This window comes from Strix uralensis, chromosome 1 (genome assembly GCF_047716275.1).
Source record: "Strix uralensis isolate ZFMK-TIS-50842 chromosome 1, bStrUra1, whole genome shotgun sequence".
Lineage (NCBI taxonomy): Eukaryota > Metazoa > Chordata > Aves > Strigiformes > Strigidae > Strix > Strix uralensis.
The window spans coordinates 13,059,820-13,079,215 of record NC_133972.1 but is presented as its reverse complement, the minus strand read 5'-3'; the positions used below and the strand labels follow the sequence as shown (position 1 = coordinate 13,079,215).

Genomic DNA, 19,396 nt, shown 5'->3' with positions numbered 1-19,396 from the left:
CATGTGTCTGCATTCAGCCCCTTGGTTTTAGCTGGGAGCAGTTGGGGAGGCACCAAGCAGTGCAAATTCATCTGGATAATCAAGAAATTGAGGTAGAGACATCGCTACTAAGAAAGCTCTCTGATCTAAGTGTCTGAAAAAGTTTAGCTGAATTTTAAGCTGTTTCACACCATTAGCAGGTTCCCCAGCAGTCTTGGGGAAGAGTTACGTGCACAGCTGGAAAAGGCTGTGAGCCATGTTCTGCTGACAGCAATGTATCTCTGGCTTAGTGTTGGGGCAGTGTGAGCTCTGTACAGGCCCAGTTTTGTCTCCTGCAGGTCGGTGGGAGCTCTGCCATTGACCCAGAGGAGCGCAGGATCAGGCTCTGTTTCGAAAGTCATAGAAACTGTATTGATGCACTGTGTTCTGGCTTCCTCTGTTCTTTCAAAAACAGGACTGAATTGAGTTGTGCTGTAGATGCAGCAAGAATGAATGTATGTGTCATTTGTGGAAAACAACAAGGGGGTGGGGGGTATTATGTAGATATTGTTGGGATTGGGTCTGCTTTCTGCCTTGTTGATAAATCCTTTTTCTTCCAGTGAAAGTTAAAGATGACAAACAAGAATATAACAGGTTTTCTCAAAACAAACAAAAAACCCCAGAGAAAAGAGATGTGTATTCATATTCCAAAGGTCACAAATCAGTTCCTGGAAAATACTATACATATGGTAATGGGAAAATAACTAAGCTGAAAATCCATTACAAATGGAAATAAAAATCTATACATTTTCAGTGGTGAGCTCAGATAATGTATGCTATTTATAAGCACAAAAGTCTTGTATAAGGTATGCTTAAGCACTGTAAATAAAGTGAGTACCGTACTTGTTATCTAACAGATTTTGTAGCCTCTCGTATGGTTGGAGTCTATTTTTAAAACCATTTATGAGCATTGTGCTTCATATCTGTGTTAGTATTTCCAGAGCATGTACTTCATGTGCAGTTGCTCCAAACGCAGGAAAATAACAAACTTGGGACCAAGAGTGCCTAATTTAAACTACCGTACCCACCCAAACCAAAACTTTGGTTACAACACACACTGTTTTTAAAGGCAGGCACAGTCCTACAGATGTATTTCCTCCGGCTTTCCTCTTAAGGTGGTCAGAGAGTAGCGATCAGCATGTGTATCCATGAAGGCACAGATGCACATGTCCTAACGAGCCTGGCAATTGCTCTATTGCATCACTTCAAGTAAGAAAATACCAAGTCTCAAAAACTTAGACCTTTTAAACGTGAGGGGAAACTGCTTTCTTACTTAGGTATCTATTCTATTAAGAATCGAAGTAGTCAATCTTTTTTACATTCCATCTCCCCCACCTTCCTTCTGTCTCACAGCAACCTAAAATGCTACTTTTCTGGGAAAGACTGATATTCTGACTTCAGTTTTGTAATTTAATGATGGAGAGTTTCCTTAGTAAACCAAATTTAGAGTACTAGAATGCTTATCTTATATCCAGACCTTGAACATAAAAGGCATTTTATACCAGCAATTGTTCATTTAATGAGCAATTGCAGAGTGCAGGACGGTTAAGGGATTGAGCTATATGCACCATTATTGCAAGAAGTATTCTGAAATACCAGAAATAGGACGTAAGCTCTGATCAGGGGGACTGTGAGCACAATTACCTTCTTTTCAAATCCTTCTGTGACACTGCGGGAGGAAAAAGGACTTTGAAACTTGAAAGGAAAGAGCTTGCTTTCAACCTCAAAAGCTAGGAGGAAAGGGCTCTGAAATTTGCTCAGTATTCCCAATTCACCATTAGCCTGTTTCTTCCTTTAGCCTCAAGGCATTCTCCGCTTTTTGAAAAGATGTTAAGAAATTCAGTCACAATAGAGAGCCTAGTTTTGAACATGTTTCACTCGGTCCATTGAGGTCTGGTCTTCAGCCTTTGTGTGGGGTGAATTGAGCTGAGCAGCAAGCTGGTTGGGGAGAGGTGAATGAGCAGTCTCTGTGCAGTCACAAATTCTGGCAAAGAAAAGATTACCCTTTCCTTTATTTTACAATATGCATTCCTGTACAATCCTGCTAGTGGCAATATGCGGAGCCGAGCTTGTGCTTAGGTCAATATGGAGCACTTGGTTTATAGCAACTCTTGTTAAGTTTGTCTTGTAATTGAAGCTGCTGTTGACCTTGCTTGGAGACCATTTGTAAAACCGTTTATTTAGCATAAACTGAAATAATAAACCCTCCTTCTCTTAGGCCGATTGTGATAGGGTGACATTAGTTTGATTTAATGATTAGCCGCCTGACCCCTCAGCTAGAGAGAGCCGCTTGAATAGGGAGAGTTCACTAGGAAGCACACAGGAAGAATACTAATGAGCTTGTTAAATTTAGCATGGCACCAACCACTTTTAATTCCTCTAATGGGAGAAGCACTGCCTCTGAGAGAGAGGGAGGGAGACGGGGCGGGGGGGATGGGGGGGGAAGGGAGAGAGAGGAAAAGAGAGGGAGGAATGCCCACATCCCGGTAGCCAGAGAATTTTGGTCAAGAGAAGAGCTTGGAGGGAGCATCAGCCAGGGTCTCTTGGACTGAGTTGTAAGTACCTTGTCTCTTCTCTTACCCAGCCGAAGTGCATCGGCAGGTTGCTCATGAGACAGTAATGCTCTCTCTGCAAGTTGCATGCAGAAATGTGGTAATGAAACTTAATACATAAACAGGTTTAACTGGGCTGGTGTTGTCTTGTTTAAGCAGAGGTCTCTCTGAAGTGTGTTGAGGCTGATTTTTATTGTAGTGTATCAATAGATTTCAACTTTTTTTAGTTGCTGACTTTAAGAGGTTTAAAGTAAAAAAGCTTGTACTTTGTATTGGTCTACAATAAAAAAAGAACAAAAAAAGTTCAACAGGTAAAAAAAGTTTAATGGATTTTTGCTTTAGGTTTTGGTTTGTCCTGATTTTTAATTTTCTGCGTAAATTAGCTGAGCAATTAAAAGTGTGTTTATGCAGGCATGCTGTCCAGTGTGAGTTTTTTTGAAAAAGCTTGTTGATTAAATGAGATGCTCCTTGGTGCTCAGCACTTCTAACAGAAACTGCTTCTGGTCAGGATAGCAGGACTAAATTGAGTATTTCTCAGGGGATGGGAGAATCTTGGATTAATGCGATTGTTCCAGGATGGGCACTTGTAACATGTGTCTCTGGCTACTGGCTTGTTAAGACAGAGTAGGGTATACCTGAAGAAAGAGAAGTTTATGCAGATTACTCTTGGGGCCTGATTACTTTTTTCTTTTTTCTTATTTAACCCCTCTCTCTTACACCTGCAAAAGGTAGGATGAATTATGCTGCAGTCAGTGGAGTCCCACCAGTGGGAAGCACGTACCGATGAGGGAGGATCAGTCCCTTTAACTTTGGCATTTGTCTCTCTGCAAGATTTTAGTAAATTGGATGTTTCTTTTGACCCTAAAGCCGGCCACTTCTAAAATGTGAGAAGAGCAGTAACAGTTGTCCTGTATTTGGCTGTAAACCCCTTTGGCAGATGCTGCTGGAGAAGTGGGCTGTTTGCTTACATTTTTGCTATAGACTCCCACTTGTTGCCATGGTGGACAGTATGTTTCTGTCAATAATTTGGCCTGGCGCGGCTTGCCCGCACTTACTCTTAAAACTTTATTGAACGATTCAGCTGAAACAGAACAAGATTAGACAGCTTTCCGCCTTTTGGCACACTGGAGTGGCTCGCCTGCCGTTGCGAGAGTCGGTAGCGTTACTGCAAGAGGAGTTTCCCGCTCGGCGCCCGGGGAGCTCCTGCAAACCGCTCGCCTGTTCGTGTCCTGGAGCGCGGGTGCTGTCAAGTTTCTCATCTGCCCCCTATCAAAAGCAGCTCAGTGGTGCAGAGCGTGAAGTAAACGCTTAGCAAGATGTTTGGCTGCTGAATATGCCTTATTATTGCAAAAATGCCATCATGTTTACTTAAAAAAAAAAAAAATACTTCTGGGGGAATTTTTATATGGCAGACAACGTACGGAAATGTTTGACTTCTAACAGCACGCGGCAGTAATTTCATAATGGGAAGAGAGGTGGTTGATGCAGAAGGAAAAATACTGCTTTTTTGTTTTCTTTTTTTCCTCGAGGAACCCAAAAAAAAAGAGGAAAGCTTATTAAAGCAAAACACATTTTTCCTTTAGTTTCAAAGTTACTGAAAGTAGGTTTTGAATTTCATTCAGCAATTTGGAAAATCAGCTTGTTCCATAGCAGTTGCTAGTACCTTGATTCATGACACATGCATGTTTTGAGAAGGAAAGAATAAAAGTGGAGCCTGCAGAGAGACGTCAGCTTCTTGTTGTATCCCAGGATGGCATTTTTAACAAATATTATCTTTATATGGAAGAGTAAAAGAATTGAAATCATATCTGATCCTCGGATTGATTATACAGCCCCACAAATCACTCCAGCTTGCTTCTTTCCATGCTGAGGTAGAACAGGTTAGGTTGCTCTTCTTAAGGGTCTGTCAGGATTTCAAATGGAGTGTAATCTCCTATTTTTACAAGAGTTTACATCTCATCAGTGAAAGTTCACTCTAGGTTGAAATTTAACATAAAAGACTTCAGCTAGAGAGAAATGTGATGGAAAATATGACTTTGGGGTGATATATTTTTTTATTTTTTAGTTATACAAGCAGCTTTCTAAAAACCTCATATAAGTTTTAAAGTTTTAGACTCCCTTTTGCAGTTCTCTAACTAAAACCAGCTTTGGTGTAAAAAGTTGAAACCTTAAACCCTGCTAATCCAGAGCAGGGACTGGTGCCTGTGCATATTAATAAAAAGTAGAAAAGGGCAAAGGGTTTAAACTCTGCAGTGTTGTTGTCCGTTTCTATTAACTCTTTCTTCTCAGTCCCAACCCTGGAAATGCTCTGTATGGAGAATTACTGCTGGCTGTAAAAAGAATTCAGTCCCTGGAAGATGCTGATAAGTCAGCAGACCCCGGTTGCTGTAATACTTGGAGATAGAAAAATAATTAAGCGCTCAATAGGCTATGCTGCTGGGTTTTCTTGTTGTTGCTGCTTGGAAGGAGAGGGGGCAGGGAGAAGCCTAGAGAGCACCCCATTCAAAGTACTGGTGTAGCTAGTTTATGCATATAATGGCCAAAATTCAGATCCAGGTATCTATACTTATGTATGGCGCCTGTTTCTAATCTAGTTCATATGAAGGCAAATAGGTTGAGTTATGCTGGTGCCAGGCTTGGTGAAAGTAGTCTCTTGGTGACTTGCTGGCTGGTGCTTTCGCTGTGTGAATGAATACACTCAGGCAAGGTACCAGTAAAATTTAGCCCTGACAAATCTCTGACAACTGAAGTGCAATCTTGGCACTGTTGTCAATGATCCTTCCTTGCATGTGGGTTGTAGAGTAAGTGTACCTCAGTTTTATTTCCTAGGGGTGTTTTAATTTCCTTTCTAGTTACCTTTTTTGTGCCTGGTGTTTAATAATCTGAAGTTCTTCATGTTCTGCTAGAACTGCTGAGCAACTTTTGAAGCTAAGCATATTTATCAGTACCTCTTCAAGATGTATTGGTGTACAGCCACGCGTGCAGCATGGCTGATTGAACAAGGCTGTACCTGGAGCATGGGTATTGGCCAAGGATTACAGCCAGCAATGGTGCTTGTTTAGATAAATGTCTTTGTATTTTAAAGCAATAATGCCATGTAAGGAGAACATTTACAGTAGAGACCTGTGTAACTAACAAAACCCCTCCACCACATGTCCCGTGTGAAACATACCTGGGAACATGCATCTGGCTTTTGAGGAATGGAACCATTAGGCCTGGTTTTTGAAGGGTGCACGTGGTCCCTGGGGGTTAAAATTCGCAAGGGAGCAGAGGGTTGGTTCAGCACCCGGTCCTGGGGCTGCCTGCAAGGGAGGCTGGTGGAGCTGTTGTCAGGAGGCCCTTGTCCCCTCACAAGTGGTACCACAGGCCTAGAGGTGTACTCCAGACTAGGGCTTGGGTTTGACCCTCCTAATGTACTTTCTTTTTCCCCTTGTTCATTAAGAATTTGTGGGTTTGTCTGTGTGGATATGGGGAAAAAGAAGGAGGGGAAGCGTGCTCCACCACCCTGCACACACATCCGTGTGGTGACACTGTTAGAGCGGGTGGCCTCACTTGTGCCTGCCTGGTGCTGCTGGTGCTCTATCTTGAGCAATTTTGCCCATTTTTTTGTTGCCCACCTTACTTCTGATGGCTAATGACCTTCCTGCAAGGCTCCAGCCTCTCACACAAGCAAACCTCCAGGGACTGGAGCCAGGCTGCAGAGCAGCAGTGGGTGGCTAGGTTTGATTTAGGCCCAGCCAGCGGGGTTCATCTTCTCCTCTTTGTGACAAATTGTTTTTTGCCTCCCCATCAGGCAGCCCAAACTCCCAGTCTCCTTGTCCCAGAGGCAAGAAAACAGCAAGCCTGTGTCTGTTCTCGCACGATTGATAGCCCTGCCGGTAGGAGCATCGGCGCATGGGTGACTATGATCTACCGCTCGGCAGCTGCCCGCTCCGAACGGTCGGGCTTCCCCAGACCATCTCTCATAGCCACGCATACACCTACTGTCACAAACTTACACCGTGAGGAGGAGGGCGGGGGGGAGAACTTTTCTTTATTGTGTTTGCTATAAATGGGCTAAAAGTGTGTGTCTCTCTTTCTCTTTCCCTTCTCTCTTTCTTCTCCCTCGTTTTTTTGCAGAGGATGAAAGTCCTGGGCAGACCTATCACAGAGAGAGAAGGAACGCGATCACAATGCAGCCGCAGGGTGGGCAAGGCCTCGGCAAGATCAGTGAAGAGCCTTCCACGTCGAGCGAGGAAAGGGCCTCATTAATCAAGAAGGAGATCCATGGATCTATATCGCACCTTCCCGAACCTTCTGTACCTTACCGCGGGACGCTCTTTACCATGGACCCCCGAAACGGTTACATGGACCCTCATTACCGTGAGTATCTACTGCCGGTTCATTTTGGGATGCAAAGTTGGAAGGCTGTCAAGGCTGTCAAATTTAATGAAGTTTTATTTGTTGCCTTGCATCGTCCCCAGGGAGAACTGCTTTGTCTGGTGGGGGGTGGTTTGAGGGAATACAACCTTTCTTTCTGAAGTTAAAAACCAGGGGGCAGATGCACTGCAGCTCAAAATTATCACAGGCCTCTGCAAAGCAACTTCCACAGGACATCTCATCTGTTGCTAATCCTCCTCAGCTGTCCAGGGTTGCATTTGCTCCACCTTCTTAATACATGAAGAAAAAAGCCTCATTAAAGAAAGCACAGAAGGAAAATGAAACAGGCCTTAAAATCCCTCTTTCAAAACACTGTTAAAGTATGGTATTAAGAGGAGGAAGGACCGTGCCTTATACAATGAGAATTTTGGGGTGGGGGGGGTGGCGGGGGTGGGTGTGTGTGGATTGGAAGGTATATTGCTGTGTTTTGGGGGTTTTTGCTTTGTTTTGGAGGTTTTTTAGGGATTCATGTGTGTGTTTGAGTATGCAGGCTGATGGAGTGGTTTTGCAATTTTCTTTCCCAGCTACAGTTCCCTGAAGTTGGGGGGCGGGGAGGGGTAGGGGGGAGAAGGCAAATGGTTTCAACTTCTGAATTCCTGCTCAGGCATTAATAAAAAAGTAAGAAATTAACTGACACTTGAACACAGATGTGGAATGGATTTCTCCACAGGCAAAATATGAGAGAGTTAAGCAATTTTTTTCATCTGCTTCTAGTTTACAAAAAAAGAAAGAGGGGGAAAAAAACCATTTAGTTGTGTAGTAATGAAGTACATCTTGAGGTGTCAAGGCTTGTGCCTTTTGATTATAGATTTATCACCCAGTCAGGATACAGATTTGCCATTTAACCTTCCAGTCTCCAGTTCCAGATGATAGGCTTAAGACCCACAAAGAGGGGCCAGTCTGTTTTGGGGTTTTTTTCCACATCATTCAGAAATTTTAGTGTTTTAAGGCAAAAGGTCATTAGCCAGACGACTGATTAGTGAGGACAGCTGATTAGTGCATGTTTTTTTGCTAAAGAAAGTGCCAGGGATAAAAGCTAATTTTATCCCTTCATTAGTTGGGCTAGCAGCAAAGGGGAATGTTCACTCATCAGGGTGCAGATCAAAGTATGTCTCACACAACCTTAAGTCTCACCAACCTCCGTTTTTTTTTTTTAAAAAAAAGCCTGATTGTTAATAAGGATTGGAGGTATTATAAGAAAATGAACGCTTGTTGTCTTTATAGTTTAGATCAGTATTTAGGGGAAAAGTTTGTAGTTAAGCTTTTGAGCTCTCTTCCAGTGTAGGCAGTTGGTTTCTGTACACCCTCTTCCTCCTCTCTCGCACAGCCCCGCTCAAACCCTCTGGGGGAGTTACTCATCTTTCTGCTGAGGAGGATGTGCTGCAGCACACCAGTGGCAGACTCGTCTGCCAGAGAGGCGTGAATGTGCAGAGCAAACAACTGCTCACGAGCAGCAGCGTGTAGAAATAATAGCTTGTGGGTTGGAGACACTATTCGTAACTTATGGTTTGTTAATGCAACCCCCAAATTTTTTGACCATCTGACCAGCTGCAAGCTCACACCTTAAATCTAGTTCAAAGTGTTATTGATACTACTGAAGATTCAAATGGAAGAAAATGGGACAGCTGGTCAGAATGAGTCTGAGTGGTTCGCATTTGTTTTATTTTATTTTATTGAATTTGCCTTTTGACAAGAGTTCTCAAGGTTTAGTGAAGCTACTATGTCTGCATTGTGGCCAGTAACGCTAGCTAGTTAGGATGTGTGGGCTACTGGAAAAACATTGATGTCAGAAGTTGAGAGAACAGCAGAAGTTACCCAGCATATAACAGTAGAGGAACAGGACTTGAGTTAATTTTGAATGAGCAACGTGATCTTAAAGCAGAGTCAAAGTCAGAAGACATCAGATGGGCAGACCTGCTTCACCACTGCTACAGCGAGTCGTACATTTGTACTCACTGATTTATAAAATCCCTCAAGCTATTAATGTCATATAAAGAGCCATCATGCTTTTATTTACCTTTAATAAACGTGATACAGAAGGACAACTAAAGAGACAAATGTCTAGTTAGATTTATAGGAAAGCAGACAGGCTTACTGAAACTTTCATAGTAGTTGTATCATTTATATGTCAGACATGCTTTCATCAAAGTGGTGACTGTATTCAGGCTGACACTTATAGTGGTCCATATGAAGAAGGCTAAATAATGTAAACATACTCCAGTCCAAATGTAGCAACAGGTGAAGAACCAGCAAGGCTATCATTCCCTTCCCTTAGTTTCTTAGCAGTTTTTTCTGGGCATATGGATAGAAAATGCTGTTTTAATTCAACATAGCTGGGTATGTAAACACTCACAGTAATTCCTTAGTTTCCCTGTGGTTGGAAAATACAGACTTTTCAAGATGCCTAATTTGTGCTTCTATTTATACCCACTTTGTATTTAAAAGTGTGGGCAGGCTTCCTGTAACACAGGAAAAGGGAAAATAATTTTTTTGAAGGACATCTGTATATTTTTATGGCAAGAAAAGAAAAAGAACATTTAAGTCAATTGTGTGTGGAACGCATGTCCCCTCCAGGAGCTGCAGTTATTAGAAACAACTTGAATGCTTTGCATTTCTACGTGTAAATATGCGTGTCTCTGTGTATGTGCGTTGCAGGCCTTTTTGTTGGTATAATTTTTTTCCTAATTAAAATGACTGATGTTGTAAATGTTGGAAATAATAGTTACCATATATGTGGAATAAATACCTCATTGAGGGGGAGTTTGCTCTCCTGCAGAGTGTGGGTGGGGATAATGGTTGTGTTTCAAGTGGACCGGCTTTTCAAACAGCTGGGATGAAACGTGCTATGGAGCTGGCGGCCCTTCTACACTGCCAGAGCCCCTCAACCATTTAGCAACAGAGAATGAGAGAGCGGCCTCGTGCTCAGCTTGCAGCCCTCTATCCTCCAAGAGATAAAAGGGAAAACATACAGGCCTAAACCAGAAATTTCTGTTTTCTGGCGCTTTTTTTGTGATGAATTTCTTAACCACAAAGTGTGGGGGGTTTGGTTTTGGTTTTTTAACTTCTTAAAGCTTTTTTTCTTTTTAAAAGCTTTAGGGCAGATGACAAAAATGCTGGAGTTTCCTTTCATGGATTGCACCTTTTTTTTGAGGAGAGCAGGGTTGCTGAGCATAATTGCAGTGTTTCTTAAATGAATTTAAAACCCTGTGTTCTCAAACACTGATTGCAGTGGTAGCTGGAGCCCCTTGTTAATGTAAATTCTGTCTCTAGAGGTGGGGCTGAGGCAGGGGAGGTGGGGATAGCAACTCCCCTTTGTTATTCTCTTCCCCAAATCTAATTCCCACGCAGATTTATGGTAGTGCTAAGACTGCCTGTCTCACAAGTCATTCCTCATGGAAAAAATGAATCATTCCTGATGTAAACACTTTGATTTAAAACATACTGCTGGTATTCTTCTCTTGGTTTCACAGCTCATCTGAAAGAATTGTTAGTACCTAATTAGTAAAGCCTGAAGAATTGTCTTAAGTAAAAAGGAGTGACAGTTCAGTTGGCTCTGATCTAAAAATCTGTATATACAGGAATGGCCCTGGCAGGGATTCTCCTTCTGGTACATCCCTTCATCTCGAAGAGGTTGCACTGAATGTAGCTGAAAGCAGGAACTCACTTCTTTTTCTCCCCCCACCCCCCCCCTCCCCTTACCAGGGATTTATTCTGCTGGTTTTGAAGCTTCGGTATCTATCTGGGGAAGTGGAACTGCTTATTGCACATTTCATAGGATTAACCCTCCAAACGTATTGATTGCCCTCAGTTCCCACTGACTGTGCCTGGACTTGTGCTTTGTAAGGATTGGGCCCCACATAACTGCCCGGGTTAGATTACCCAGTGTTAGTGTCCTCTCAAAATCAATTTGCGCCATGAACAAAAGACCACAGCAAGGAAAATACAGTGCCGGTTCACGAGGTGCACTTGTTCATTTACTGCATTTTAATTTCTATTGACAAGAATTCCCCTTCCTTCATCTCCCCATAGAAGAAAAAAAAGGAGGGAGAAAAAAAAAGGAAATTAGATTTTCTTTCTGGAAATGCAAACTGGTAACTGGAAACACTGCCTTAAAATGCAACAATTAAAGCGATGACTTTTCATGGCAATGTGGCTTGAACCATGATGGCCAGCTATGTGCAGTGCATTGGACAGTGAGAGCAGTCTGAGTTGCCACCAGCAGAGGAACTCATGGAAGGGGGTCCCCATTTGCTTTGTAGAGGGGGGAGCCACTGGCCTCTCCTGTTGTCTCCCTGGCACATTTTCAAACTCTGGAGGGACAACCGAGGCACTTTTTGGATAGTCCCAAAGTGGGCACTTTTCTTAACTCACTGCTAGCTTCACAGCATCACTGAGTGGCAGGAGACTGGGGCAGCTTTTTATGGAGGGCTTCCCCCCAGCCTTGTTGGAGAGCAGTCAGAGAGTGTCAGTGAGGAATCCTTGTAGAGATTTAGGGCCAGGGTCTTTAAAGATGTTTAGGGGCTCTTCAATTTCAAAGTGAGCTTGGCCTCTTAAATACCTCTGAAAATCTGGGTCCTACTTCTTCAGCTCTTTCTGCAGCATTTTGCAGGGGAGGGGCTTAAGTGCTCTAATAACAAAACTCTCCACTGACAGTGATTTATGGGGTGGTTTCCAAATGTTGTCAAGGAGAGTAGTTGAAAAAAGTAAAATCTAAAGCTTTTAATAAAACTCACAGGAAAAAAAGCCTTTAGTATAAAAGTGAATGTCAGATTACTGGTGTCAGGTGAGAAACTGAAATGGTGGTCTTTAAGAAAATTACCATGCTTGCAAAAATGTTTTGGGGATAAAAATCTAAAATGTAGTAGTATCTTTCAATAGGCTCCAACAAAAAATGTTACTGCTCTCAAAATCAAACTTAAGAGTTAGAGGCAACTTCAGTTTGAAATTTAGAAAGGTGCTGCAGACCTTGAAAGCTTAACAGCAGCTTATAAATGGAAATATATTCTCCAAGATGCCTCCCAAACCTCCTGGGTTGTGTTTGGGAAGTTCTGCTCGTTACAGGTACTCCTGCCCACTTCTCTGGAGCCTGTCTGTGGAATAAGCAGGGACTTTTGAGAGCCCTGGAGTTGCTGTCCCTGCGTGATGCTCTCATTTGGAAGTAACAATTGCACCCATAGATTTACAGCTAGAAGCGGCACGCAGAGATGTCCTTTCTTCTACTGGATTGTTTCTGTGTTCAGCGTGAGACAGACTGCAGAACTGCTAATATCTGAAAGGCATTGAAATGTAATGTGGTTGAGAAGCTGAAAGGTGATCTTTCAGGGGTTTTTTTGCTTTAAGTTTAGGTGAATACACATCTTTGAATATTGACTTTTTCTTGTCATTACCAGTAGTATTAATTTCATCTGGAAACTATAGGCCATGATGTGGAAAGAGGTGATCCTGTTTGTGTGGAGGGTAGAATAGGATATTTGAGATCTCTTATGGCCCTATAATTGTTGGGTTTCAAAATAAAAATGGCCTGAGGATCACATTTTAAAAAAAATTCCTCTATGGCACCTAAGAGAATTTACCTGCCAGGCACTACCGGGTATGGAACCTTCTGAGAAGCAGACGGGTTCTGTCAGTCTCTCTTTTTTGGTCTATTCGAGTGTATGTAAGCTGTGGGGTGAGGGTTTTTGTGGTTTGTTTGGTGGTTGGTTTTTTTTAAGGAATAGGGAAGATAAAGACAGAGGACAGATGCAAAAACACCTCTTTCACAGATTTGATTTGGTTTGTCAGCTAAAGCTTTTTTAGATGCTTTAGAGTGTGTATTTGTTGTATACTGTCTTCATGGAAGGACACAGAATACATTGCTCGGAGCCATAGAATCATAGTTAAGAACTCTTGGGAAAAAAAGCCAAGAAATAATGTAATCCATCTCTTTATCCTCAAGGCAGATCAGCTGTCCCTAGATCAGGAGAGAATGAAAAGCTTTTCCAGAGTTGCTATGTCCCTTGATACATGGACATTTCTATCTTTAAGAGCCTTGTGACAATATCTGTAGTGGGTTTGGACTGATCTTGTGTCCCTACATGGTAACTTCTGTAGCATCAGCAGCTGGAAGGTGGGGAAAAAAATTTAGAAGCCATAAAAGTCTGAGTTGAAAAGTTTTGATGAAGTTTCCTCTTGCCTCCTGGAGATCTGCTAGCATGCAGGAGATATGTTACTTCCCATTGCTGTGTTCTCTGAAAAAAAACCCAAACTGCAAAACCGTCCAAAAACCCCCCAAAGCCCCAAACGCCCCAGCCTGATGTATAGCTGTTGTGCTCATTACTGCCATTTGCACGGGCAAGATTTTCTCTTTCTAGTAGTTATCAGTGATCTTTGTGCTGTTGTTGAGACTGTAGTGCAAGGGGTTAGCCAAGTATGACAAGTATGTAGAGAACTAGTGGCCAAAAGAAGATAAGCATCATTTTTTGCAAATTTTGAATCATCCCATTATCCCTGAGGTTGCCGTGAGTCAGCTTTTTGAGTGCTTTGCCCTGCAAGCATTTCTTGGCCAAGGGGACATGGTTTGAAAAGCAGCCACTTTGACTTGGCTGCTTAGAGTTTTAAAAAAGGTTAGCCAGAACTTGGCCTCACCCAGCTTTTGGTGTCAGATGTGTAACCTGTTATCTGTAAGGATCTCTGTGGCTGCAACAACTCAAGTCATTGTGGCAAAGCATGGGGAACATGTGAACCAGATGCTGGTTCAGTGATCATGATTTCCATCAAGAACTGACGCAGATTCTCCTGAGCTGGTGAGTACAAGCCAGGCACTTAACCACTGTGTGCAGTCCTTTACACTGCCAAGGAGATGGTTCTCTTGCATTGGTGGCCCTCCATCTGGTCAACACAATAGAGGGAATTCAGTTGCCTAAGCAGAGGTTTCAAGTGCCATTTTCATGCCTCAGAGGATCCCAGTTGGTCTGTCAGCTACCCTGGGAAGACTGGTCTTCATAGCCTGTGTCATATCTGTTAACTCTGTATGAACGTCTCGGATACCTTAGGGGTCTAAGAAGGCACTATGTGTCTGTGTTTAGTCAGCTGAATCCTCGTCAGTGTTGTAACCGGGAGTTTAAATCAGTGTGTCCAAATGTAGAAAATAAACATTTAAGTTCAGTTCCTCTTTGACCCCATCTCTGCTGCCATCATCCAGCTCTTGTGAAGAAATCTGTGGCAATAATTGGATTGCAGGGTAGCCAGTGCCTACAGGGTGCTTCTCTTTCGTGGTTCGCTTGTGTGAATTTTCTTGCTTCCTGGGTGCTTGTCACCGAGATCTGGATGTGCACTATCCTTCCTTGCTGCTGTCCTTGGGGCCAGGGGGAAACCCAAAAGTGTGGGCGCTGAAGGGGAGGGTGTTGTGTCCCAGAGGATGCCTCGGGCTGGGCAGGGAGGGTAATGGACAGTGTGGGAGCACCATGGGCCCACTCTCCCTGGCACGGACGTGTCAAGGGATGTTTTGAAAGGCAGCGTTATTCCTGTTGACAAGGTGCAGTTTCAGGATTGTCCCGTGGAAGTCTCTCAGCACCAGCTTTGGCCTCCTGTTGGGAGTCCAGGGTTGAACAGGCCTGTACTTCTAAGACCATTTAAATGCTTTGGTTGCTGAACCGTTTTCAGGATCACTAGCGGATACAGCTTTATCCCTATTGATTGAACTCAGTACTTAGGAGGAGAGCCTCTTAGCCATAGCTTCTCCTTCCTTTTATTATTATTATTCCTAGCAACCCAATTAGCTTCCTCTTAGCCTGGCTCTTGGGTAGTTTACACAGTACACTCTAAACTGTTACTAAAACACTGCTCAAATTTACTTATAACTGAGGCTCTTGAGCTTGCTCAGTGGGTCACATCTGAGTTTGGAGATCATGTCAGGAACGCGTCCCCCTTCAGTCAGTGTTACACAGGTTACCTTTTTCATTTGTGATCATACCACTTACAGCCGAGGCAACCACCAGTGTGGGGAACCAGTGCTGCACTGATATCACTGTACTGGTAGCTGTGTTTTAAAGTGTACAGCTGCTGTATTGCCGTGTGGTCATTGGCACGTGTGGTGGTCGTTGGTACACAGCAGCAGGAAAGGCAGTACGTGCATGGAAGTCTTTGCATGTACAGGTTTGTACATTGTCTTCATACTTAAAAATAAGAGTAATCACTTAAAAAAAAAAAGGCAAAAGAATGTTTTGTATTGTCTTTCAGAATTTGTCTTGCTGAGTTTTTGGAGTTCAGCGCAGAGAGCTTGCCAGATAACAGAATTGGTTTCTAATCTAAATTATGCGTGTTTCCTGCTTCACACTGAATAAGGTAGCAGAGAGGGTCCCCCATTGTTCATTCTGGTTTCCCTTTCACATTTCAGTGCTGCCCCAAGCCATCGTTTTTCCCAAACAGCCGAACGGCGCTGATCCAGAACCCAATGAATTCAATGAATCAACAGCTGCTGGCTTCAGTGAACTTTGTAATAATCCCCAGTTGCCTTATATTCTACCCTTTCATCTTACCTGCTCCCATGCTAGTTATGATTTAAAATTACAATTCCCAAGGATCCATGTTACCATTTCGCAAATGAAGAGCTGAACGTTGTTATTCCTCTATCTACAGTCCCCTGTTGAAGTAGCTTATGGTAACAAGCCAAAAGTAATGGCATATGACATACTTTCAAGTAAACGGTTGATGATGGTAACAGCTGAGTGTAACACCAGACCAAGTGTTGAAGCAAATAACTAATGAGGTAGAATGTGTTGAAATAAATTTCATTCCAGCATGTCACACTCCTTAGTGTAAAAAGGTACTGCATTTGATTTGTATGTTTTTTCACCAACCTGCCTACAGATAGAACTGTTGAAAGCCTCCAGCTTTGGCCTTGACCTCTGTTAGATGTCGTGGTTGAAATGAAATTGGGTTATTTGGGTGAATAAGGTTTGTTGGATCAAGGCCCGTGTTATGTATAAACAGTGGTTGCTCACTTTACTGGGATGGACCAGCATGGTACGGCGATAGGAAGATGTTGGCACCAAAGCCATGTTTCATGCTGGATGCTATTTGAGTTGGCATCAACACCAGTGATCTACAGTGCTTTTAACAATAAAATTGGTGCCAGACATCAAGAACGTTAATTGCTGCTATGATAGGAGCGGATTTTTTTTTCTTTTTTAAATTAGAAGGGAGAAGAGGAGCACTAGTCATATATCACTGACTAATCACTGAGCTGCCCAGTACTTGGGATGTTTGATTTGGAAAGTCTGATGTATGGCCTGCTCATATATGCCCCTACTTTGCCTGAGACTGGCAGTGGCCATGGTCTATGTTTATTTTCACTCTTGCAGGTTTTCAGTTTTTCTTGATTTGTCAACTTGAGTACAGAAAATTTAAACAAGCTTATAGGCACATAAAGCCAACTGGAAGAAACCCCTTATAAATAAAGACCCAAAGGCCTGATCTGGCTTTGTCTGCTTCCATGGAAAAAATTACAAAACCTGAATGAAACCCGAAATGCTGGCCTGTGGAAGTGTTTTTGAGTTCTTGTGGGGAAATGGCACATGTCTTCAGAGACGGTAGTTATTTACCGTGTATGTCCCAGATTTAACACACATCCTACATTTAGTAGTGCCTTCCATCCTCTGCGCGTTGCAGACCAGAAAGGCAGGTGGAGGACATGGGCTGCTCTAGTGGTTCCTCGCACAGATGTTCGTTTTATGTGTGTACCGCTCTGAAGGGTGGTCTGTATGGGGAGGTTAAAGCATGCTGTGCCTCTGCATCCTGACCAGCCTCCCTCTCTGGGATTTTTTGGTAGACAGCCTGTGGGAGTGTTGCCTGTGTTGGGGTCACACGTGGCGCTTGCCTGGGCGTGCAGGGTCTTGCTGGACCAGAGGGCTCTAGGCCAGTTGCTGCTGAGGCCCAGCCTGAAGGCTGGCAAAGCACAAGGTTGCCATGCCCTATCTTAAGGGGGTGACCTCTGGGCTGCCTTTAAGAAATGATGTAGACATGGATACTGCTTGTTAAGCTGCACAAGGTATTGACAAAGCTGTCTGAGGAAGACAGTCATCTGATGCTGTGTGCTCTGCTGGCTGTTGAGAAGTGACTGTTGGATTTTCTTATGGGAGGCTGGTGCTAGCCTGACATTGCTCTGTGGTCCTGAAGCACAATACCTTCTTTTAGGAATTGTCATGTGGATGGGAAGAAGTCATCTTCAACTTCAAATTCCTTCTGAGCATGCCTCTAGGCCAGGTTAACTTGGCAACACGTGGCAATAGGTCTTGGCTCCAGAAAATGCTGTGGTCTGCTCAGAGTTTTCCGTGTAACGCCCTTTTTAATTAACATTCAGATCCTATATATTTGCTCCTTGTTTGCTTATCTGTGTGTAATCATGAGAGATCAAGTGTCCAGCTCAGCTGTTTGATGCAGAATCTCACCATTTATGTGGTTGGTTGAATTCTCCAGGCTGTGGTTTCCCAGCAAGCTTCAAAAGCAGAACGTGCTTTTTCTTTCCATCCAGCTGCATAATGCTTCCATGAGCCTCACCTAACTGCAACTAATGACACCCTCTTACTTTGTCAGTGACAGGGAACTGAGAGGGGCTGCTGGCAGGCAACACCCTCTTCAGCCTATCTATACTTTGCTTCTTTTTCTGACAGTGCCATGCGCTTAGAAGAAAAGGACTTAAAAACTGGTCCAGAATCGACTGAGTGCAAGAGTGGGAAACCAGAGGTGGGAACTGTAGCAGCATTCCTCCTCAGCCTGGCCTTTTCAGGACCGTGGTCACTTGTATATTGTAGCTTGCAGCTCTCAGGATAAAATCTGATGACAAGTCCTTGAACCCATCTTCGGCTCTTTGCAACTTTGGGTGATACCTACTGTGGAAGCACATGTCACCAAGATGGTGGGAGCATGGTTGCCAGTGTATTTCTGTTTACAAACTGAAACCCTGACATGTGACATTCATGGTAAAGTCCTATCCCTTTGTGTGAGCTGGATGTATACTTTATGTCAGTGTATGCCTGCATCTCAAGTAGCAGAGTTGCTATTTTGTTTGAACTGGCCAACTCTTTGTTTTAACCTAGGATGAATTCAGCACCGTTACAGTATGCTGGACACTGGTATTATAGGATATTTGTGTGCAATATGGGATGCATGCATACACCACAGTAATTTGGTGTTTTCTCTGAGGCTTGTTGCTTCCTGGTTATTTTCCTGCTTATTTTTCATAATGTGATTTTTCATATACTTCTGTATTATGAACCTTTTTGTTTTTTAAGCTATCTCTGATATGCAGCTTTCATATCTTGGCTCCCAGCAACGTTCAACCTCATTGTAAAGTCCCTTCGTGTAAAAGCCATCTAGTTATAACTCTCAAAAATAAGAGGCTTGTCTCCTGAGGACAGCTCCATATTGCGGGTGGAGTATAATCCTTAACATTGTTTTTTTGCTTTCAAATAGCTGGGGACAGTAAGTCAAGGAGTGAGAACTCCCTTTGTTTCATGTAGTGTGCGTTGCAGGGAAAGAATGTAACAGAGCAGAAAATGAAGAAAGACATAAAAGAATCTCAGCTCAAGGAGGTCAGATCCATCACAGGCTTAACGTTGCCTTCAAAGATGCCTGGGACAGGTGGCAGTTCAAGACAATCAGAGGAGAAGCATCCGCTAGCGCTGAGATAAGGGATTCTTGCAGAATCCTGCTATCTGGTCCCAGTTTGCTTTGATGTAACTCTGCTAGAGAAGACTTCTGGGAGCAGGCTACTGCTTCCCTCCCTGATAGGCTGCTGTTGTTCAGCCTTTTAAGGTCTCATTACAGTGGTCCTTGAGGATTAATCCTCTTTAAGGTTTACATGGGAATGGTTTTGTCTGAAGGCCCAGCCAGGGACCTTGGTACCACCTGTACAAAGCATTATTGCTTTCTTTCATTCTATTTTTTTTAAAGTGGCTCATATTTAACAGTATTTGACAGAAAGTAAAACCAAACATCTTGCCTTTTTTTGCTTCCCTCTTTGGCTATTACTGAGTTTTTGTTGAGCACAGCTTGAGCAGTCCTTTGCAGACACTGAACCATTAGCAGTAAATTGTACGCTTCCGGTTACTCTACTTAGCCTGCTGGTTTTGGCAGTCCTTCTTTTTCTTTTCTTCTTGTGCCCACCCCCCTTTCTCCTTCTTAAAGGAGGGGAGTGGTGATGTTTGGCTTCGGAATCAGAAATCATCCCATTGCCGGTTTATTCCCATCCCTGCACTAGTGGATTTTGCATTCATTCCATTCTGCTCAGGGAAGAGGGTTCAGGATACGGGAATGTTGTAAATTATCAGCATTAATTTATTAAAAAGACGCATCAGTACTTATGAGGATGTGTTTATGAAAAAAACATTTATTGCTTTCAAGAGGCAAGGCCTGCCCTTGCTGGAATG

General features: G+C 43.2%; 1 protein-coding gene across 1 annotated transcript in view; it reads left to right on the top strand.

The window, feature by feature from the left end:
* The window catches only part of GLI3 (GLI family zinc finger 3), a 208,713-nt gene that overhangs the window by 60,032 nt on the left and 129,285 nt on the right, over positions 1-19,396 (top strand). Inside the window, exon 3 of the mRNA XM_074889064.1 lies at positions 6,690-6,932. Coding sequence (XP_074745165.1) covers positions 6,690-6,932 — 243 coding nt within the window. The remainder of the gene's footprint in view (positions 1-6,689; positions 6,933-19,396) is intronic.